Source organism: Anoplopoma fimbria, chromosome 18, assembly GCF_027596085.1.
Source record: "Anoplopoma fimbria isolate UVic2021 breed Golden Eagle Sablefish chromosome 18, Afim_UVic_2022, whole genome shotgun sequence".
Lineage (NCBI taxonomy): Eukaryota > Metazoa > Chordata > Actinopteri > Perciformes > Anoplopomatidae > Anoplopoma > Anoplopoma fimbria.
This window is the reverse complement of record NC_072466.1, coordinates 2,579,903-2,599,259: the sequence shown is the minus strand read 5'-3', so window position 1 is coordinate 2,599,259 and position 19,357 is coordinate 2,579,903. Positions and strand designations below refer to the sequence as shown.

Sequence of the window (19,357 nt, the reverse complement as noted above, 5' to 3'; positions counted from 1 at the left end):
AACATAGTTTTTATAATATGTTTTTATGTTTTTATTGTATTTTTTTCTATTCTACATTTATGTTTCTTATTTTTGCAATACTCTTGACTTAATATTTATTTATATTTATATTTATATATTTTTTTAAACAAAGCAAATTCACTGGATTTGATATCTTACTTGTCAATAAACTGGATTCTGAATCTGAAAGTATTTGTTGTACTTCATTCCGTCGTCCTTTAACAGCAGAAGTTATAAACATACTTACAGTCGAGGTAGTAAGAGTAAAGACCTTAGTTTTAGTCTTAAAATTGTACCTTTAATGTCATAATATAATCATTAATTTCATCATTTGACAAATGTGCTTTATCTTGTTTGATAACATGTCACCTTCTCATTTCATCATTTCTAATTGTTAGTTTGTTATTTCTATGAACCTCATGTAGTCATTTTGTCTCTCGTCATTTTCTATTTTCTATTAATCCATCTCACTCTACTCTACACATCTGTGGGTCACTCTGGGCCAATCAAAGGGCTCAGGTGAGATGACATCACCCCGTCCTGATCAGCAGTGTGACCTCAGCCTGAATCATCATGAATTCCTAACGAGGCGATCTGTTGGCATCCAATCAGAACAGACCCTGGATTATCAGGTAATGAAGCCTGACGGCACACAGCCAATCACATCGCAGCACACATATTACTGCCTGGTGCTACTCAGGGGGAATCAATAATTCACACACACACACACACACACACACACACACACACACACACACACACACACACACACACACACACACACACACACACACACACACACACACACACAGTTGCCCTGAGCATGCCCTTACTACCGTTACGGTAAATGACGAAGCTCCGAGGCTTCGAGAGAAAAAGGGAAGGACACAAACAAGTGAGGAGAGAAAGAAAGAAAGAAAGAAAGAAAGAAAGAAAGAAAGAAAAGTGAGAGTAGAGTGAAGAATAACAGAGGAAAGGATGATCTCAGTGTGTGTGATTCATTGCCAGGAGTGACTTGTGAGTCACCGCTTTAACAGCAATTTAAAACCAGAGAGAGGCTGAGTCACATTCAGCTCACCTGTCCGTTGATACTACAAACTGTAATCTGAACTGCTGCCTCAGTTCTCACACTGATTACATAGTTTCATACCCAGTGTTTGTTTTTCCTTGCTGGGTTTTTGAGGACAAACAGGTTTCACGTGAAGGAATTTGTGTATCGCACCAATAGAGATTAGAGTTCCAAAGGTGGCAGTAGCATAATAACAGAGACGAGAAGCCACGCCCCTCTGGTTGACCACCATGGGACCTTATTTAGGGGAAATATGGAGACTTTTGGACCCCGTTTCCATGAACTACACATTTTATGTTTGTCAGTTCAACAGGCAATATGGAACGCCAAGAAAGTGGCATTTTGTTGTAAAACTGTTGAAGTACAAGACTGTGAAAATATGTTAATTAGAAAAACTACAAACCGAAAAAGTCACATAAGCGACGTCTCTCTCTGAAGCTACGATGCCTTTGTGTTTTGGACCAGGATGTTCTCGCACCAACAACGAGGTCTGGCTTGTTCTCTGGCTTTTCGGATCATAAGAAGAGTCGCTGGATTGAACACATCAGGTCAGATAACGTGCCATAGCTAAGTTAACTAGGTAGCTAAGCTAGCAGGCGTGTTGTTGACGTACATTGTGTGAGAAGAGATGTAGTTCACTGATCCGTTCACACAAAACTACGACAAACCTATGAAGAAAACTGTGAATCTGCTGACCTTTAAATGGACAAACATTCATAGCGCAATTCAAATGAGATTAAAATAAATATATCGCCATTGACTCCCATACATATTTATTTCCAATATAAGGTCCCATGGGAGGGAAAACAGAAGGGGACGGACTCTCATTTTTTTGTCAACAAAATATTAAATGATGATTGCTTGGTAATATGTAAATTGATGTTGTCCAATGTCGAGTCTCTATTTGATCATGTGACAAGATGAGACGATATACGGTAGCTAGTGTTTGGCTAACTAGAAACTAGCATCATTACAGAATATGCATGTTCTTCTACTCATAAACAAAAGTAGCTATACTAGTAGTGATGCAGCAGCAGAAGTAGTAATAAAAGTAATATTTGTAAAAGTATTATTAAGTTGAGATATTGTCAGTAGTAGTTTAGTTCATAAACTAAAAGTAGATTTTGCCTTAAATACTGTAAAATAGTTCTCATGAACTCGATTTCTCATGAACTCGATTGAACCTGAATACCTGAAATGGACATGAAGGTAAAACCTGCTGAGTCACAGTGATAATGAGGATGGTGGAAAAGTTTTCGACACACCTGACAACCACACATCCTCGTCTGTCTGCAGGAAATGTGGCCACTGAGGGGAAACTTTCAAACACCGACGAGGCAACGTTCCACAGAGATTATGGAGAGACTCGATGCCAGCTCAGAGATCACATGACCTGAGTCACGTGCCACTCACAAAGAGGAATTAAAGCTTTGTGTGGCTGGTTTTCCTGGTTTGACTCTGGTACTAACACACCTGGTGCTGGGGAATAAGTGCTACATTAAAAACACTGCGAAGAAAAAAGAAACAAAGTTTTTGAAATGAGCCTTTCTTGCTTTAATAGGTTTTTTTTGTGTTTCATAATCCCAATCATTTTTTGTTTGAAATAAAAGTCATATCCAGCACACACGGTGACAGATAGATGCATTTATTAGACAGTATTGTGAAGGGAAACATTCAAAGAGAGTGACAGGATGGCATTCAACAAAAAGTCCCCAGTTGACAGCAAACCAGAGAGTAATTGTCGTTACATGATGTGCATCTAGTCGTGCTTACAAAGATGCCCAACGTCAAAAAAACAAGACATCAACGAGCAAAAACCAAGGTGGCAAAAAGAGAAAAGAAAAGAAAAAAACCTGAATATTTTACCAATCTGGCTGTGGCCTTGTTAGCTATTTTAAATCTTTGTCAGAATACTTTTTAATTGTTTTTATCTTTTTTCTGTTGCTAAAAATATGATTTTGAGACTTGTTTACTATGTCTGTGCAGTGAGACACTAACTATCTTCTCTGTTTCCTGAACATCAGAACAAATGATTAATAATTTCAGCAGAATTTCAACATATCTCTGCAGCAAAACATGTTTTTTTCCCCAAACTCTCTGACAAGCAGCCCTCGCCAGCTCCCATCTGTTATAATTTTCCCACTTTTGCAATGTGGACCAGAGGTTCAGACGTGCTTTGCATCATGCATCTGCTGAGAAAAACAGAGAAGGCGGCTCAGACTCAGAGCTCAAAAACAGGGTTGGGGGGGATTTCCAGCTCTGTGCCACAAAACCAGTGCAAAGACGATCACACACTGTAGAGAAAGAACAAACAGCACCTCGATAATAGTTCATACTGTGACAAACAATCTGAGCTGGAACTGTTTTTGCAGTGTTGAACGTGACTCTGCTCAGCAGCACTTTAATGGAAAAACCACAACTTACTCAGCAAATAAAGGGCTTTTTTCACAGAACAAAGGCTCCATTATGCCCCTCTGCATGATGGGGCTTGTTGATGCAGGGTTTCGGCTCTATTCTTGGGCAGTAAGAAAAAAAATTGTCAGCACGACAGGCCCGATGACACGTTGCTGTATCAGACAATCAGAAGGGGAGTGTTGTTGTCAGCTGACTGGCAGCTCTGTTTTGAAACTCTGAGGAAAACTTACACATCACACACTCTCGCAGTGTTGCAGACCACATGACATTTTTCATCATGTGGCTGTTTGTTAACCATATGCCAGACGTGTGTATGTCTGTGTGTGTGTGTGTGTGTGTGTGTGTGTGTGTGTGTGTGTGTGTGTGTGTGTGTGTGTGTGTGTGTGTGTGTGTGTGTGTGTGTGTGTGTGTGTGTGTGTGTGTGTGTGTGCTCCTGATTGTGAGGACATGTCGTTCTGTCCCTTTGTCAAAGGGATGTTTCAGGGTTGGCAGCTAGAATGAAGTTCAGGTTAAAGGGTCAAGAGTCTGCAGAATGGATGGTTTCAACATGGGTCCTAACAAGGTCAGTTCACAAAGTGACATTGTGGGGACCCGACTCAAGTTCGGGGGAAAGAACGCTGGTCCCCACAACGTAAACCATGAACTTTTGGGGGCTTTAGACTTGGTTTTTGATCCCGTTTAGGGTTAAATTCATAACAAACTGGTGAGTCTTAACAGGCCGTAGAGAAGATTAAGTCTAGAACGAAGTTCAGGTGAGGAGTTAAGGTTTATTTCAATAAGGGTCCTCACAAAGTGACGTTGTGGGGACCCGACTCACGTTTGGGGGAAAAAACGCTGGTCCCCACAACGTAAACCATGAATATTTAAGCATTTGGTTTTTCATAACATTTAAGGATTAAGTCAATAACAAATGTGTGAATCTTTAAGGGTCGAACACAAAATGTATTTGTGGGTGTGACAAATGTTGTAAGCAAATATAAGCACATTTTAAAGTGTTTATTAAAGCAGAGAATCCTAAGAACTTCTCCTAGGAAGACATATTTTATATCATTAAAATATATGTTTTACTGTATTGTCATTCATTATCTGTTTATATATCAACCTCCAGTTTTGGAGTAATAACTTTTATCTGCTTACAACTACATTATCTTATTTCCCAGAGGAAAAAAACTCTTTGAATTTATTTAAATGTCTTAACAATCTTTCATCGCATTAGAACCTTCTTTGACGAAAAACTTTTCAGTAAATGTAAATGATATATAAATATATATATATATATATATATATATATATATATATATATATTAGCTCTTAAAACACATGACAGAAGCTCAGTTATGTGTGATGTGATATTTCTTCTTTTTTTTACCATTTAATCTACTCACCCACCAATAAGAAACAAAACTTCATCTCTCATCCTTATAAGGTAAGAATGTCATGATGAAGTCATCTTTTGAGTCACACTGAATTGCATTATGTGTTCAGTTACACACACCCACACACACAAATGCGTCTAAAATTACAGTTTGAATTTAACAGGTTTGATATTATTTGTAAATAAAATTGTGTCAAGTATTTGTCTTAAAGATAATAAAGTAGATGATTTATAGTTTGTTTTTTTACCCTTTAAAATGTGTGTGTGTGTGACTTCCTCTTTTTCTTTTTTCAGTTTCTGGTGATATTTTGTCTGCCGGCTTTTTCCACTGTTTGTACTTTGTTCCTGATAAGAGCTTTCGGCTTTCAAAGTGACACCGAGAGCTTCACCGTTTCCTGTTGAGTCAAGGTTAAAAGGGAGAAACGTGGGGAATATTTTGGCTCAAAGGAAAACAAACAAAAACAAAAACGTATCCTCCTCCCCAAAATTGGACCAAAACTTATGATGCATTCAGGCGTCAACCTGCACAGTAAGATATTTCAATGCAGAAGTTCCCTTAAAAAAGCTGACAAGGTTATAAATAATCATGATACTAAGAGTCTGGGATACAACATTAAAAAACCAAAACATGAAACTAAACTCTAAACACTACCAGATGAAACTTGAACACTAATCTTGTTTTTCCTTTTTTTCCTGAGAGGAAAGTCTGAGAATGTTAATATTTTGCTCCGAGAGAGACTAAAATATCTCAACAGCTATAGGATTGTTTAACTTGAAATCTGGTTCAGACATTCATGTTCCCAGAGGATAATGAAGCAGTGTGTGGTGGTTTGACAGCTCCAGATCCAGAAGATTTTGAGATAAAAATCATTAAGTATTAGTCACAGTTTGATTGACATCTTATGTTTCCTGTTAAAAAATGGAAAAACTGCTAAAACAGTATGATAATAAGCATGCACACTGTATAAGTATGTTGTGAGCAACGGGGATGCAGCTTTAGTCTAGTTTAACGCTCCATTTCAGCAATAACAACATTATTTTAATATGTCTAAGCATCTTCAATATCTGTTGTAAAAAACAAGCAAAAAATCCACATCATAAATAAACCAGACTGTTTGAACTCGTCCTTTTTCTGTTGTGGTTTGAATATTGCATCTTGTAAAAGGGTGTTTTTGTATAATAATTAAAACAGGTGACTAGTTCAATTCACTTTAAGTCGGAGGAGAGCTTCTTTTCTTGCAGCGTATCACTCCACCTGGCTGGAAACATTTCAATAAAAAAGGGACTTCCCATCCTTCATTTATGTCCAACATCACAGTTTATATCAGCCAAATAATCCAGAAAGTAAATTTAACTTAACAAAAGAAAGACAAGAGCACTCATAAGTCTCACATCAGGTCTTAGCAGGTTGTTTTTGTCCTTTTTTATGTCCCTAAATTAGACAAATCTGTCTCATCAGTCTGTGTGTAAACAGCATACAGTCTTTTTTTTTAACCTCACTTTAAGGATATCTGTTTAATGATCCTTAAAATAAAGGAGTGAGTTGTTTTTTTAACAGCTGGAGACGTCGTGTTAATCTCTCCATCTTCTCAATAAAAAGAAACTACTGGAATAAAACCACACATGAGGCTTTATTTAGATATTTCCACTCTGGATTTAGTTTTTCTCCTCCTGCTGCTTGATTCATTTAATCATCTGTTTGTTATGAGTCAGCGCTTTTATAGCACAGGGGTTATTTTCCAGCACTGGTATGTAACCAGTAGATGTTATCTCATGATGGGACCGGGTGCTGCTGCAGTATGGCGCCCCCTGCTGACACAACTACCTGTTTCACAAATACAACAAACCATAATTCAAATATTTGAAAGCACAGAGGGGACAAAGACAAAACGTATATTTAAATCATACTTTATTATCTCTTTAATAAATTTCTACAAACATACACGTTAGCTTTCATTCAGGATATTACGCTTCAAAAAGGCATAACATCGTCGGTTACGTACAGATTTACATTCTGACTGTGTTTTCATGTTAAACAGTTAGAATCCGTGGAGCTTTTCTCCTCTGACAGGTGAACGTGGAGGAAGCTCAGCGTTATCTCCATAATCTGGTGCATGCATTTCATAACTTTCATTTTTCTTTATTCACTTATCTCTGGACTTTAAGAGTTGTTTTTTTCCCTTTCTAGCACCAGAACTGAACTCATCAACTAAAAACAGATCCAGAATGAGCTGAATAAAACCTGTAGGATCAATTCTCCATGTACCATGTCAGTTGCAGGAAAAACAAACTTTCCCTTAACCTCCACCTGTGTGGCAGTATTTGAAAATAGGAGAAATAAAGTAATGCTCAGAAGGGTTTAACCGCTTTCTGTAATACAAGTAAAAAGCTGAAAGTTCATTTCAGTAGTGTTTGAAGTTGCTGCACGTTCTCCACCGCCACAGGATTAGTTTGATCAGGTGTGTTAACGAGCTCTCGTTTAGCTGAACACACCTGATGTGAGGAACCAATCAGAGGTGAGAAGAGATGGAAATGATGCAGCGCTGAGAGTCGACCGGTTTTCCACCATTAACAATGTGTTTCAAGATATTCCGGCGTTGGATAACAGTCTTGTTATTTTTAGACTGTAGAATCATTTCAGTTTTTAAAGAAATCACATCCATACAAATCCAGTGGGGAAAATATTAAAATTAAAAGAAGTGGAGGAAACACTGATCAACATATTGAAGGATTTCATTCCAGAACAATATTATCTCCAATTTGTGAGACAAATACAAAAGTATTGTGGCCATTATGAACCATTGCAGGATGTAAACCAGGATGTAGTACCAACTCTGTCAAGGACAGAATCACAAATATGTAAAATGTGATTTAACTTAAAAACAGGAGAAAATATTTTATGGAATGAAGCCCTTCATGTAAACTCAAAGGAGGACGATGCAGAGAGACTCTCGCACCAGCTGAAGAACAGCGACACCTTCTGGGCATAAAAGGAACTAAAATATTCTCCAAAACACAGATAAGGATTAGAACACTGTTACCTCTTCTTGTCTCATTCTAGACTGCATCAAAGGATGAAAAAATAACAACTTTACATCCCTGACAGTCATTCACATCTGATAAGTTTCCATTTTGACTAAATATTTCATTTAGAATCAATCAATGCCACTACGACATTTTGATCAGCTTCTCACTCTTTAATAGTGTTTTTAAAATTTGTTCTATCCCCAAATTACTACAATCTGCAGATTTTCTTTATCATGACAAGAAAAATGCAAAATATTTATTTATATATCTAATTTAAAAACACTGAATCTAAGCACAAAAAAAACACCCTTTGTGTTTGCATCAGCACACAAATTGTGAATTTAGTTGTGAAAGAAAAGAAAACAAGGAGAAAAGGAAACCCTTCTGATGACAAACAGAGTCAGGGTGCAGAGCAAACAGCTGGAAACATGAACAGCCTTAAAGAAACTCTGACTGCTGATAGAAACGAGGAAAATGAAACCTTAAAATCCGTCACATCAACATAATAAACTGACGTTCCACCTTGTTTGAAGACCTGGAGAACGATGGCCGATCCTTCACCACACTTTGACATTTTCAACGTGTTTCCCACCTCTTAGGGAATATAAAACCACCGGGTTAAATAAAACTCCAATTCCCAAGATGCAGTGGTGCGAAGGTTATCCACAGGCTCTGCTGTGACTACAGTGCAACTCTTGTTCCTCCGTCAGTTCATTAATCCATAACGAGTCCTTCATGACACGGAGACTCCGCTGCCTCTCGTTTTGGACGTTTCTGTCGTCACAGAGACAAAACTCAGATCAGAGGAGAAAAGTGTCTCACAGAAAGGAAGGAGGGATGAACAGTTCAGGGCTTTTATCATTTCCATTTTTCATCCCTCATTTCTTCCTCTTGGATTTTCCTCCAGCTTCTTCTTCTTCTTCTTTTTCCTCTTCTCTTGACGATGGTTGATTATTTCTGCAGCTCCTGTGGAGCGCTGAACATCTCATAGACGTTGGCCGCAAACTCCTTCACCTGGTCGTTCATCAGCAAGTCCTGAGAGAGAGAGAGAGAGAGAGAGAGAGAGAGAGAGAGAGAGAGAGAGAGAGAGAAAAAAAAATCATATTTATCCTGCTTTGGCTGGATATGTTCTTCAAAATGTGCTTTCTTTCTTTTTTTAATTAGAAATGAAATTCTATTTTCTGACGTTTCTTGATACGGTCTGGTATCATGTGTTCTACAAAAGAGTTTAAAAAAGAAGTGAAATACACAGTAAAATTAAATCAGAAGCTGTCTGATCAAACAATAAGTCAAGAAGATTATGACTGGACCAGATGTTTGAGGGAAGTTATCATTCCAGAAATGTAGTCGTCGATATCAATAACAGTGAAATTCCACGATTCTCGCTACATCCCATGTACTCAAACATCTTGTCCTCTCTTTTGCAAACATTGAAGACTAAAAAACTGAATTACTGTCAGACTGCACATTCATAATTGACACTCATATGTTAGATCAGAGAGCCGGTGACTGAAGCCGGGTCTCACCTGGACGAAGTGACTGGGAGTCTCACTGCAGATGTAGTTGATCTGACCGTTGACGATGGGGATGATCTTAGCCAGCGGCAGACTGACTGCAGACAGACTGGACAGACAGAAAAAAAAAAGAAAATCACAAATATTAACACATGAAATGCCGCCGTCATAATTGTGAAAATTGTGACAATTACAATATCTTTTTGTTTTACGTTATGTAGTGTGTAAAGGTGGCTGAATCGGTCAAACCATAAGCAGTTCTTATGACCAAAAAGATAAAAAAAATAAACATATAGACATTCATAATCAGCTGACCTATCAGGTGAAAAGCTGGGGGCGGAGTCACCGGGAGGCGGGCGGAAGAACTCGGCCAGGTTGTCGAGAAGACGAGAGAAGCCGCGGTTCAAGCTGACGTTGAGGATAGTGGTGAAGTCCGGACTGGAGTCACAAAAACACACACATCAGGACCACAGATCACACACACGCACACGCACACACACACACACACACACACACACACACACACACACACAGGTGTGGCGTTTTACCTGTCCAACATGTCTCTGGTCTCGTTCAACAGTCTGATGGTCACAATATCGTTTTCTGTCAGCCCACATGCCTGAACAGAGGAGATGACATTCGTTAATCACACAGATTATTAATAAGTGATTACTGCTGCGTGTTTTCGTGCTGCGTGTGCGGCCACCTGGTCGGCGAGTGCGTTCTCGTCGTCGGCCAACATGTACCAGGACATCGGCCGCTCCGAGCCGGCCTCCACCTCCGCCCGGATCCAGCTCAGCTGCTGCTCCAGCTCCAGCAGAGACAGACTCTGCTTCAGGGACACGCTGGAAACAAACAGTTGAATGTCACTTGTCACTGTTTGTTCTCTGTTTTACATCAGTGTAAATTGAATTTTGTGGATATTTTGCTGTTGGTAGTGATTTTTTTTACTTTTTTCTTGTCCAAACAATTAAAAGATGAGCGAAAAGTATGAGAATGCAACTGCAAAATAAAGACTCACCCTCCCAGAGAGTTCTGTACTGCTTTCTTCACTACTGTCATCAACTCTGTCAAACCTGCAGACAGACAGACAGACAGACAGACAGACAGACAGACAGACAGACAGACAGACAGACAGACAGACAGACAGACAGAGATTAACGAGGATGATGAAGGATTATGACATCTTGGTGTGTGTGTGTGTGTTGTGTGTCCATCCTACCGTCTCCCAGTAGGTGTTGGATACTGGACAGGTACTGCTGCTGGACGTCTGGAGGAGCCAAAGGAGACTGGGAGATTAAAAAATAAATAAAATGTGTCAAAGACTAAGAAGTTCACACGTTCTCTCTCCTGACAGTAAAGACATTGATGGTCAGATCATAGAGACAGTGGAACCCTGGAAGTAAACTGGACAATAATTCTTCTAAGCCTCCCGTCAAATCAGCCTTTATTTACTTATATATTCATTGATTTACACTTCAATCATCTTAAAATAAAGTCATTTAATAATGTCTTTACTGTTGCCAGGACAACCAAGCACCAGGAAAATACTTTGTTTGAGAATGAACCAATCACACAACGGCAAATCTGTGGATTTAACTACAAGAGTCAAGTGTGAGAAACTGAAACTCTAATGTCAAATATTGACATCAATAAAAGAAAAATGTGAGCAAATCTCACAGTTAACTCTACTAATGTGAACAGCAGAAAGTATCAGTGCTGCCTTAAAGCTAATACTGTGATCCTAATGAATACTGTGTTCCTCACCGTCGTGTTCTTGCCCACAGAGTTGTCCAGGTACAGGTATCCTCCTATGATGTTCAACTGGACTCTCAGTAGAACCACCAGCATGCAGGTGCTGTACACCGCCACGATGGTGCGGGTGAAACCTGAACAGGACAAGAAAAAGAAAACTTCTGTTTTTGTGCAGCAAAAGCATTTAAGGGATGAATTACAACAGTGAGACATTTAAGAGTGTGAAGGATGTTTCAGTGATGTGAAGACTTACTGACGATCTTTAAATCTTCCCAGATTTCCAGCTTGTTGGCTGGTCTGTGACACACGATGTGAAAGAAGAAAAAGCAGTTTTGTTAGTCGCATTGCACTTTACAGCACACTATTCTATTGTATTTCTCTACATACAGTAACGTAACACGTTTAGGACAACAAAAACATAGAAAAAACGGCGACAAACTGGCACATTTGCGTAAAATATAGAAACATAATCTCCAACATTTTAGCATTCAACATAAAAGAAGGAGAAGGATTGTGTGTATAGGTGGTATCAGGAATAGTTTGATCTATTGTATCTACGAAGAAGTTCCTGGTAATTTTAGCACGGGGACTACTTTTCAAGGAACTAAAGGGTTTGCTTCAGCCCATTGTGGTCTCCGTTTCCATGGCGATCTAAAGACCAGGAGACTGACGAGGGCTGCTGGTGTTAACACACTCTGCAGGCTTCAGTTCAGTGTGATTGCCTGTTTCTTTGAAAAAAAGAAATAAACCTTTGTTTTGTCTCACTGAGACGACATTTACTGCTGCATAGCTTTTACTGATGCACGTTGTAATGACACCTTAAATGACACCTTAAATCTTCTGTCTCCACAGTCAATTATCTGTTGAGTGTTCAATGTAGTTGAAACAATCAGAAAATAACCTTTTTTTCTTTCATTCAAAGCACCGCTGCTTTTTTTCTTTTTCTCTCTCTCTTTTTTTTAATGAGTCAGGAAGCCGACAGCAAAACATAACTTTACTTTTAATGTTATTAAACAAAGAGAAATGATCTTCCCTCGTCCTAAATCGATACTTGAATACTTCATTCTGTACACGAGTTGACACAGTGGCGCCGTGTGTGTTTGACCAATCCTTCCTGTTCTTTCACAAAGTAATACCCCTCAACCAGGGCCCCTTTTGGGGGGTAACATGTCCCCAGAACTTAATTTAAACTCTTAATTTAAACAGTAAAAGGCAGGTGGACTCACCTGGCCTTGAGTAGTGCAGTGAGGCTCTCTGAGTTCAGTTGATTGACGATGGCTTCTTTCAGAGGAGGGAGCATGGACAGCACTGCAACACACACACAGGACAAACGTTTTACGTGTCGAGCAAAGATGGACTCCTACATTTTCCATTTTCTCGTTCTGATCCTGATATTATGAAAAAAAGGATTAGTATCCAGAAGAGTAAAGTCGTCACCGGTCATGTTGCAGGTCCTCTGGTTGCTTTCGAAGTGGAACTGCCGTCTGGCCTGAGAGATGTACTCTGACGCCTCCTTCTCCTGGAACTCACCGATCTTCTTCTGGGCATATTTACCCAGGAAGTACACGCCTGGGGATCAGAAACAAATACAAAGTATTACAATATAAATACATATGATAATAAAACCATTACGCCTCAATCCCACTTGAAGATGTAGCTGAACTGCATGTTGGGTAGCCAGATATTTGTCTCGGTTATAGCACATATGAACATTTTGTGGGAGATGATGATAACAATAGACTTCATATACTATAACTAGATCATTGTCATGCAAGTAAAAAGTATCTATTTCTTTAACCTTGAGACTCAAACTGTTCCACTGGATTAATCAATCAAATCAAATTTATGTCAATCGCTTTTTATCTGAATGCAAAAAATGATTTTGCCTCCTAAATCTTTAAAAAAACTTTATAACAAACAGTAAAACAAATAATATATAAAATGTAATATTATAGATTAGGAAAAAAACCTCCTGAGAGCTACAGATGCTTCATCACTAATTATTATTATTACAAAAATAAACAATTGTAGCCAACCTGCAGTTTCCATAAAGACACCTGATGTTTCATCCTGGTATTTAAGGTGTCATTTAAGGTGCATTTCATTTAAGGTGTCATTTAAGGTCAATGTTATTTAAGGTGTCATTTAAGGTGCATGTTATTTAAGATGTTATTTAAGGTGTCATTTAAGGTCAATGTTATTTAAGGTGTCATTTAAGGTGTCATTTAAGGTCAATGTTATTTAAGGTCAATGTTATTTAAGGTGTCATTTAAGGTCAATGTTATTTAAGGTGTCATTTAAGGTCAATGTTATTTAAGGTGTCATTTAAGGTCAATGTTATTTAAGGTGTCATTTAAGGTCAATGTTATTTAAGGTATCATTTAAGGTGCATGTTATTTAAGGTGTCATTTAAGGTCAATGTTATTTAAGGTGTCATTTAAGGTCAATGTTATTTAAGGTGTCATTTAAGGTGCATGTTATTTAAGGTGTTATTTAAGGTGTTATTTAAGGTGTCATTTAAGGTGCATGTCATTTAAGGTGTCATTTAAGGTGCATGTTATTTAAGATGTCATTTAAGGTGTCATTTAAGGTGTCATTTAAGGTGCATGTTATTTAAGGTGTCATTTAAGGTGCATGTTATTTAAGGTGTCATTTAAGGTGCATGTTATTTAAGGTGTCATTTAAGGTCAACGTTATTTAAGGTGTCATTTAAGGTGTCATTTAAGGTGTCATTTAAGGTGCATGTCATTTAAGGTGTCATTTAAGGTGCATTTAAGGTGCATGTCATTTAAGGTGTCATTTAAGGTGCATGTCATTTAAGGTGATATTTAAGGTGTTATTATTTAAGGTGTCATATAAGGTCAATGTTATTTAAGGTGCATGTCATTTAAGGTGATATTTAATGTGATAGTTATTTAAGGTGCATGTCATTTAAGGTGATATTTAAGGTGCATGTTAACATGTAAACATCAGACCAGCCTTCATTCAGAGTTCTGTCATTTAAACGTGTCCTCAGCTGTCCTGAACACTAACTAAATCACCCTGACATCATTGTTGTCGTGCTGTACAACCACCACACTACATGGTGTCACCATCAGTTAAATAAATAACTTTCCTCTCTGCTTCTAACAGCCATCTCACTACAGTAACACCTGCTCTCTGTCTGTGATCTGCACATTTCCATACATATTGTGATATTTTATGTCTAATAAATGTGCAGAAGTGAACAGACACTCTGTTTGAGTATTAAAAGCTGGTGAAAAACAAACATTTTAAACGCACGTGTTGTAAAGGTTAGAGAATGTGATAAACCAGGAAGTGCTCAGTGCAGCCAGGCGTGTTGCTAATGCTAAAGCTAGCTTAGCTCAGAAGCTAACAGCAGCGCCGCTCACCTCCCACTACAGCCCCGGTGGCAATAAACTTCCTCTTGTGGCGTTTGATGAAACTCCAGACAGATGAAAACATCCTCGAACAGAGAGGAAGGTTTCACAAAACACAAGTGTACTTTGAACTGTGTATTTAGCAACAACGTGCTACCATGCTAGCGTCGGCAAAGGTGCGGAAGAGGAAACAGCACGATTTCGAGTTATGAATTTCAAAATAAAATACGATTGAAGATCTCCGCGGGTAAAGGACGTGAAAACAAACTTATGTTTAACCCCTCTGAACCCCAAGCAGGAGTTCTTAACGTCTTCTTTAAATGTCACTTTAATATGAAGTCTTTTTCGCAGTGTAACAGTATGATAGTTTTAAAGAAAAACTTTATTTTATACGCGAAGTCCCTTCATTTCCGGTCCGGAAAAAAAACGTCGGCATGGACGAGAGGAACCGCGATGACGTCAGTTCCGGTCCGTCCAATATTATCTTCCCCTCTCCGAGGACGAGGCGCATGGCGTCTGAGTTACAACGAAATAAATGGAAATAAAACACGTGAATAAATAAAATTAAACCCGTCAATCACACGCAGAGAGTATGACTAATTAGTAGCAGTTGCCATGGGAACAGAGGAGGAACGTAAAGCTGCGGAGGGTTTTTATCCGGGTGAGGAGGAACAAGAGGAGTGGATGTGCAGCGCCTTTGACATGGTGAGAGATGAAGGAAAACAAATAAATATATATATATATTTATATATTATATATATATATAATTATTATATAACAAATAAATATATATATATATATATAACAAATAAATATATATATATATTATATATAACAAATAAATATATATATAATATATAACAAATAAATATATATATATATAATATATAACAAATATATATATTTATATTTATTTGTTATATATAATATATATATATTTATTTATTTATATATAATATATATATATTTATTTGTTATATATAATATATATATATTTATTTGTTATATATAATATATATATATATTTATTTGATATATATAATATATATATTTATTTGTTATATATATATATATTTATTTGTTATATATATATATATATTTATTTATTTGTTATATATAATATATATATATATTTATATATTTCCTGTAATGATAAATGCAAAGGGTTGCATTCAATAATTAAAGGAAAAGTGCCAAATATTTGCTGAACCATTAATCAATTAATGTGAAAAAAATAATTGGCACATTTTTATAATTTACTTCCATACAAATGCAAAAAAAAAAGACAAATATATAGAAATAATTAACAATAAATATAATTATGCAAGAAAATGTAACAAAAAAATAAATAAACTAAAGCTATAACATTACTTTAAATTAAGAGACAAATAAAGAAAAAAATGTATTTAATTTATTTTAAAAAATATACAGAAAGAGCTTGCCTTTTTAATATTAAGAGTTCCACAGTTTAGAGGCAAAAATAAAAATATAAGCACTCTCACTGGTTTGTTTGATGGACATAAGGAATTTTGTAAAGACAATAGTCATCTGGATGGAACATAATATGATTAAAGTTTCACAGTGCAAAACACAAAGAAAGCACAGAAAATGTATTTTAAGAACATGAAAAAAATAAGTAATTAACAGACTATTTGATAATAAAAATAATAATTAGTTGCAGCCCAAATCTACAGGAAATAAAGATGCATCAGTGACAGAACTCTCTGTGAGTTTGTTTTCCTGTGTGTACTGTCTTTCTATCTGACATGTGCTGCTGCAGGCCAAAGATGCTCTGGAGAACGGAGAGGTGCCGGTCGGGTGTCTGATGGTCTACAACGATGAAGTCGTGGGAAAAGGGCGGAACGAAGTCAACGAGACCAAAAATGTAGGAAAGATGAAAGCATGTGCTGTTAGCATGCAGTGGTGATGGCTGATGAAACAATGTCAGTTTTCTAAACATGCTGTTTTTTTGTTGTTTAGGTCATTTCTTTACAAACACAAGCATGAAAAGTCATCAAACCACCAGAGTAGCTTGATATTTAGGCTAACACTTTGGGGCAAAACAATTTATTCATATAAGCACATTTAATCATAAGTAAAGTTAATGTGCTTTACATTAAATTCAATAGGGAGAATATCTAATATCTTGTTTTTTTTTAGCACTAAATGGGACGTAAAATTCAACTAATCAATATTTGTAAATGTACATTTTATCCAGCAAATTCAATGGTTACTACAGATAAACCTGCACCTCTTAAAACCTTCATTTTCCAAAGGGAGTTTTGCATCAGGTCTATGCAGCTCCCAGAGAACAGGACACTGAAGCACAACATATGTTTCTCTGTGGGTGTATCTGTGTGTGTGTGTGTGTGTGTGTGTGTGTGTGTGTGTGTGTGTGTGTGTGTGTGTGTGTGTGTGTGTGTGTGTGTGTGTGTGTTAGGCCACACGGCATGCTGAGATGGTGGCCCTGGATCAGCTCCTGGACTGGTGTCGCCGCGGCAACCTGGATGTGAGCAGCGTGTGCAGGCGGACGGCGCTGTACGTCACCGTGGAGCCGTGCATCATGTGTGCTGCAGCCCTGCGCCTGCTCCGTATCCTCACCCGACCTCACTCTGTGTGTGTGTGTGTGTGTATATATGTATTTGTGTGTGTGTGTGTGTACGTGTTGATAGCTGTTGTTCCTTGACCAGCCCTCAGACATCCCGGTGGTCGTGTACGGCTGCAGGAACGACCGGTTCGGAGGCTGCGGTTCAGTTCTGGACGTCTCCTCTGCAGACTTACCTGAGACCGGGACCACATTCAAGGTGTGTGTTCCTGGTGTCTTTTCATGTTTGTGCAACTGCTATTTTTATTTATTTGTGTGTGCGTCTTGTCCTCTAAAGGGCCACACTGATGTGCTTGTGAGTAGATGTTTGTGTGCGGAGGAGGCCGTTACAGCAGCAGATTAATGACTGTGGTTTTAGAGCAACATGTTCAAATGTCATATATTGGGTGTCCACATACGTTTGGTCTCATAGTGTGTATGACTGTGTTAATATCCTGTGTGTGTGTGTGTGTGTGTGTGTGTGTGTGTGTGTGTGTGTGTGTGTGTGTGTGTGTGTGTGCGTGTGCGTGTTCAGTGTGTTTCCGGTCACAGAGCAGAAGAAGCTGTAGAGATGCTGAAGACTTTCTACAAACAGGAGAATCCAAACGGTGATCACATTTTCTCCCCTCTCGTCTTTTCTTTCCTCCTCTCTGCTCTTCTTTATTTATTGTTTTTGTTTCTAATTTGTCATCTTTTCTCTCATTTTCTCCTTTCAATCACATATTTTTTTCATCCATCTACTCCTTCATTTATCTTTCTTTTCACACTCTTGTATTTCATGCCGTTGCTCAGTAACACTTTTAATTTATTTACCGTTCCTTCCACTTCCTTTTCTTATTTTTTCTCTTTTCTTCTCCTGTAACTGAATTATTCTTTCCGTCTGTTTCAGCCCCGAAACCCAAAACAAGGAAGGACTGAACTCTTCTACACACATCAGTTGTATATCCAGTTTTATATCACCTGTTTTAATTTATTTTTTATTAAATAAAAGACATTATAAATGATTCTCAGTGTGTCACATTCAGGCCTCCTGGGACATAAGCTGCTCTTCCATCAGTCTGCCAGCAGAGGGAGCAGCACTAACTCACCCTCATGACTCACTTTTAATGAACTATCAGCTCTGTCATCTTGTTTTATCAATTCTTAGAAAAGCGATCAATGTTGTGATTAAAACAAACGTAAAAAAAAGTCCAAATATTTAGCAGAGAATTCAAAATGTAACGTTGGGTTGTTCATTTTCACTGTTCATAACCACAGAGTTCTCAAACTGCAGATGTAAAACGCACCACTTCCTGTCTTATATTTCTGAGAACGACACGTGTGTGTGTGTGTGTGTGTGTGTGTGTGTGTGTGTGTGTGTGTGTGTGTGTGTGTGTGTGTGTGTGTGAGTGACCTTCACAACTGCTCATATAACACACACACACACACAACACACACACACACACACACACAGAAACGCTGACACAACTCAGACTCTTCAGTCGTTTCACTTCCTCTCAGACACTAACACACACACATACTGTGGCATGTAGGAGTGTGTGTGTGTGTGTGTGTGTGTGTGTGTGTGTGTTCACAGTATCTGCAGCTAGAAGGAGTTGAAAAAGCTGTGTGTGTCTATATGTTTGTGTATGTGTGTGTGTGTGTGTGTGTGTGTGTGTGTGTGTGTGTGTGTGTTTCAGGTGTCCGGTTCTTGAAGGAGTGAAGGAGAGATTTAAACTCTTTATCTCTCTTTGTCTTTTAAACTCTGTATTTGTTCGCTCTTCTTCACTTCCTTCCTTCTTTTAGTGGCTGACAACTTCCTTCCTTCCTGTTTCCTTCCTTCCTTCCGTCCTGCTTCCTTCCTTCCTTCCTTCCTTCCTTCTTTCCTTCCTTCCCTTCTTTATTCACTTATCAAACATATTCTTGCCTTCTTTCACCTCTTTTCCTTCACCTTTTTAATCTTTTTACATGTTTTACTCCTCCTTTCCTTCTTTCAGTAGTTTGTCGTATCAGTATTCTGTTTGTTTCACACTTTCCTTTGTTGATTCCTTCCCTCCCTTTTTCATTTTTATATTCTCTGCTTTCTTTATTTCGCCTATTTTCTACGTTCGTCTATTTTATTTTTCTTATCTATCTTCCGTCTCCTTCCTTTCCTTTGTTTCTGATCATTTCCTTCCTTCCTTCTTTCCTTCCTTCCTTCCTTCTTTATTCACTTATCAAACATAACATATTTTATCTCCTACTTTCCTTTCCTGGTTG

At 37.9% G+C, this 19,357-nt stretch overlaps 2 protein-coding genes across 2 annotated transcripts; one reads left to right on the top strand and one right to left on the bottom strand.

The window, feature by feature from the left end:
- Positions 1–6,780: 6,780 nt before the first annotated feature.
- Positions 6,781–14,733, bottom strand: pex3 (peroxisomal biogenesis factor 3). Its single transcript, XM_054618484.1, has 12 exons — positions 14,548–14,733; positions 12,593–12,724; positions 12,382–12,463; positions 11,409–11,452; positions 11,168–11,289; positions 10,623–10,689; positions 10,422–10,476; positions 10,107–10,245; positions 9,949–10,019; positions 9,716–9,838; positions 9,413–9,509; positions 6,781–8,921 (listed from the first exon to the last, which is right to left on the bottom strand). The coding sequence occupies exons 1-12, from the start codon at positions 14,618–14,620 to the stop codon at positions 8,838–8,840; spliced, it is 1,089 nt and encodes a 362-aa protein (XP_054474459.1). The 5' UTR covers positions 14,621–14,733; the 3' UTR covers positions 6,781–8,837.
- Positions 14,734–15,013: 280 nt separating this feature from the next.
- On the top strand, positions 15,014–18,136 carry adat2 (adenosine deaminase tRNA specific 2). Its single transcript, XM_054618876.1, has 6 exons — positions 15,014–15,240; positions 16,316–16,420; positions 16,976–17,126; positions 17,233–17,339; positions 17,655–17,727; positions 18,009–18,136. The coding sequence occupies exons 1-6, from the start codon at positions 15,151–15,153 to the stop codon at positions 18,035–18,037; spliced, it is 555 nt and encodes a 184-aa protein (XP_054474851.1). The 5' UTR covers positions 15,014–15,150; the 3' UTR covers positions 18,038–18,136.
- The last annotated feature ends 1,221 nt before the right edge of the window (positions 18,137–19,357 follow it).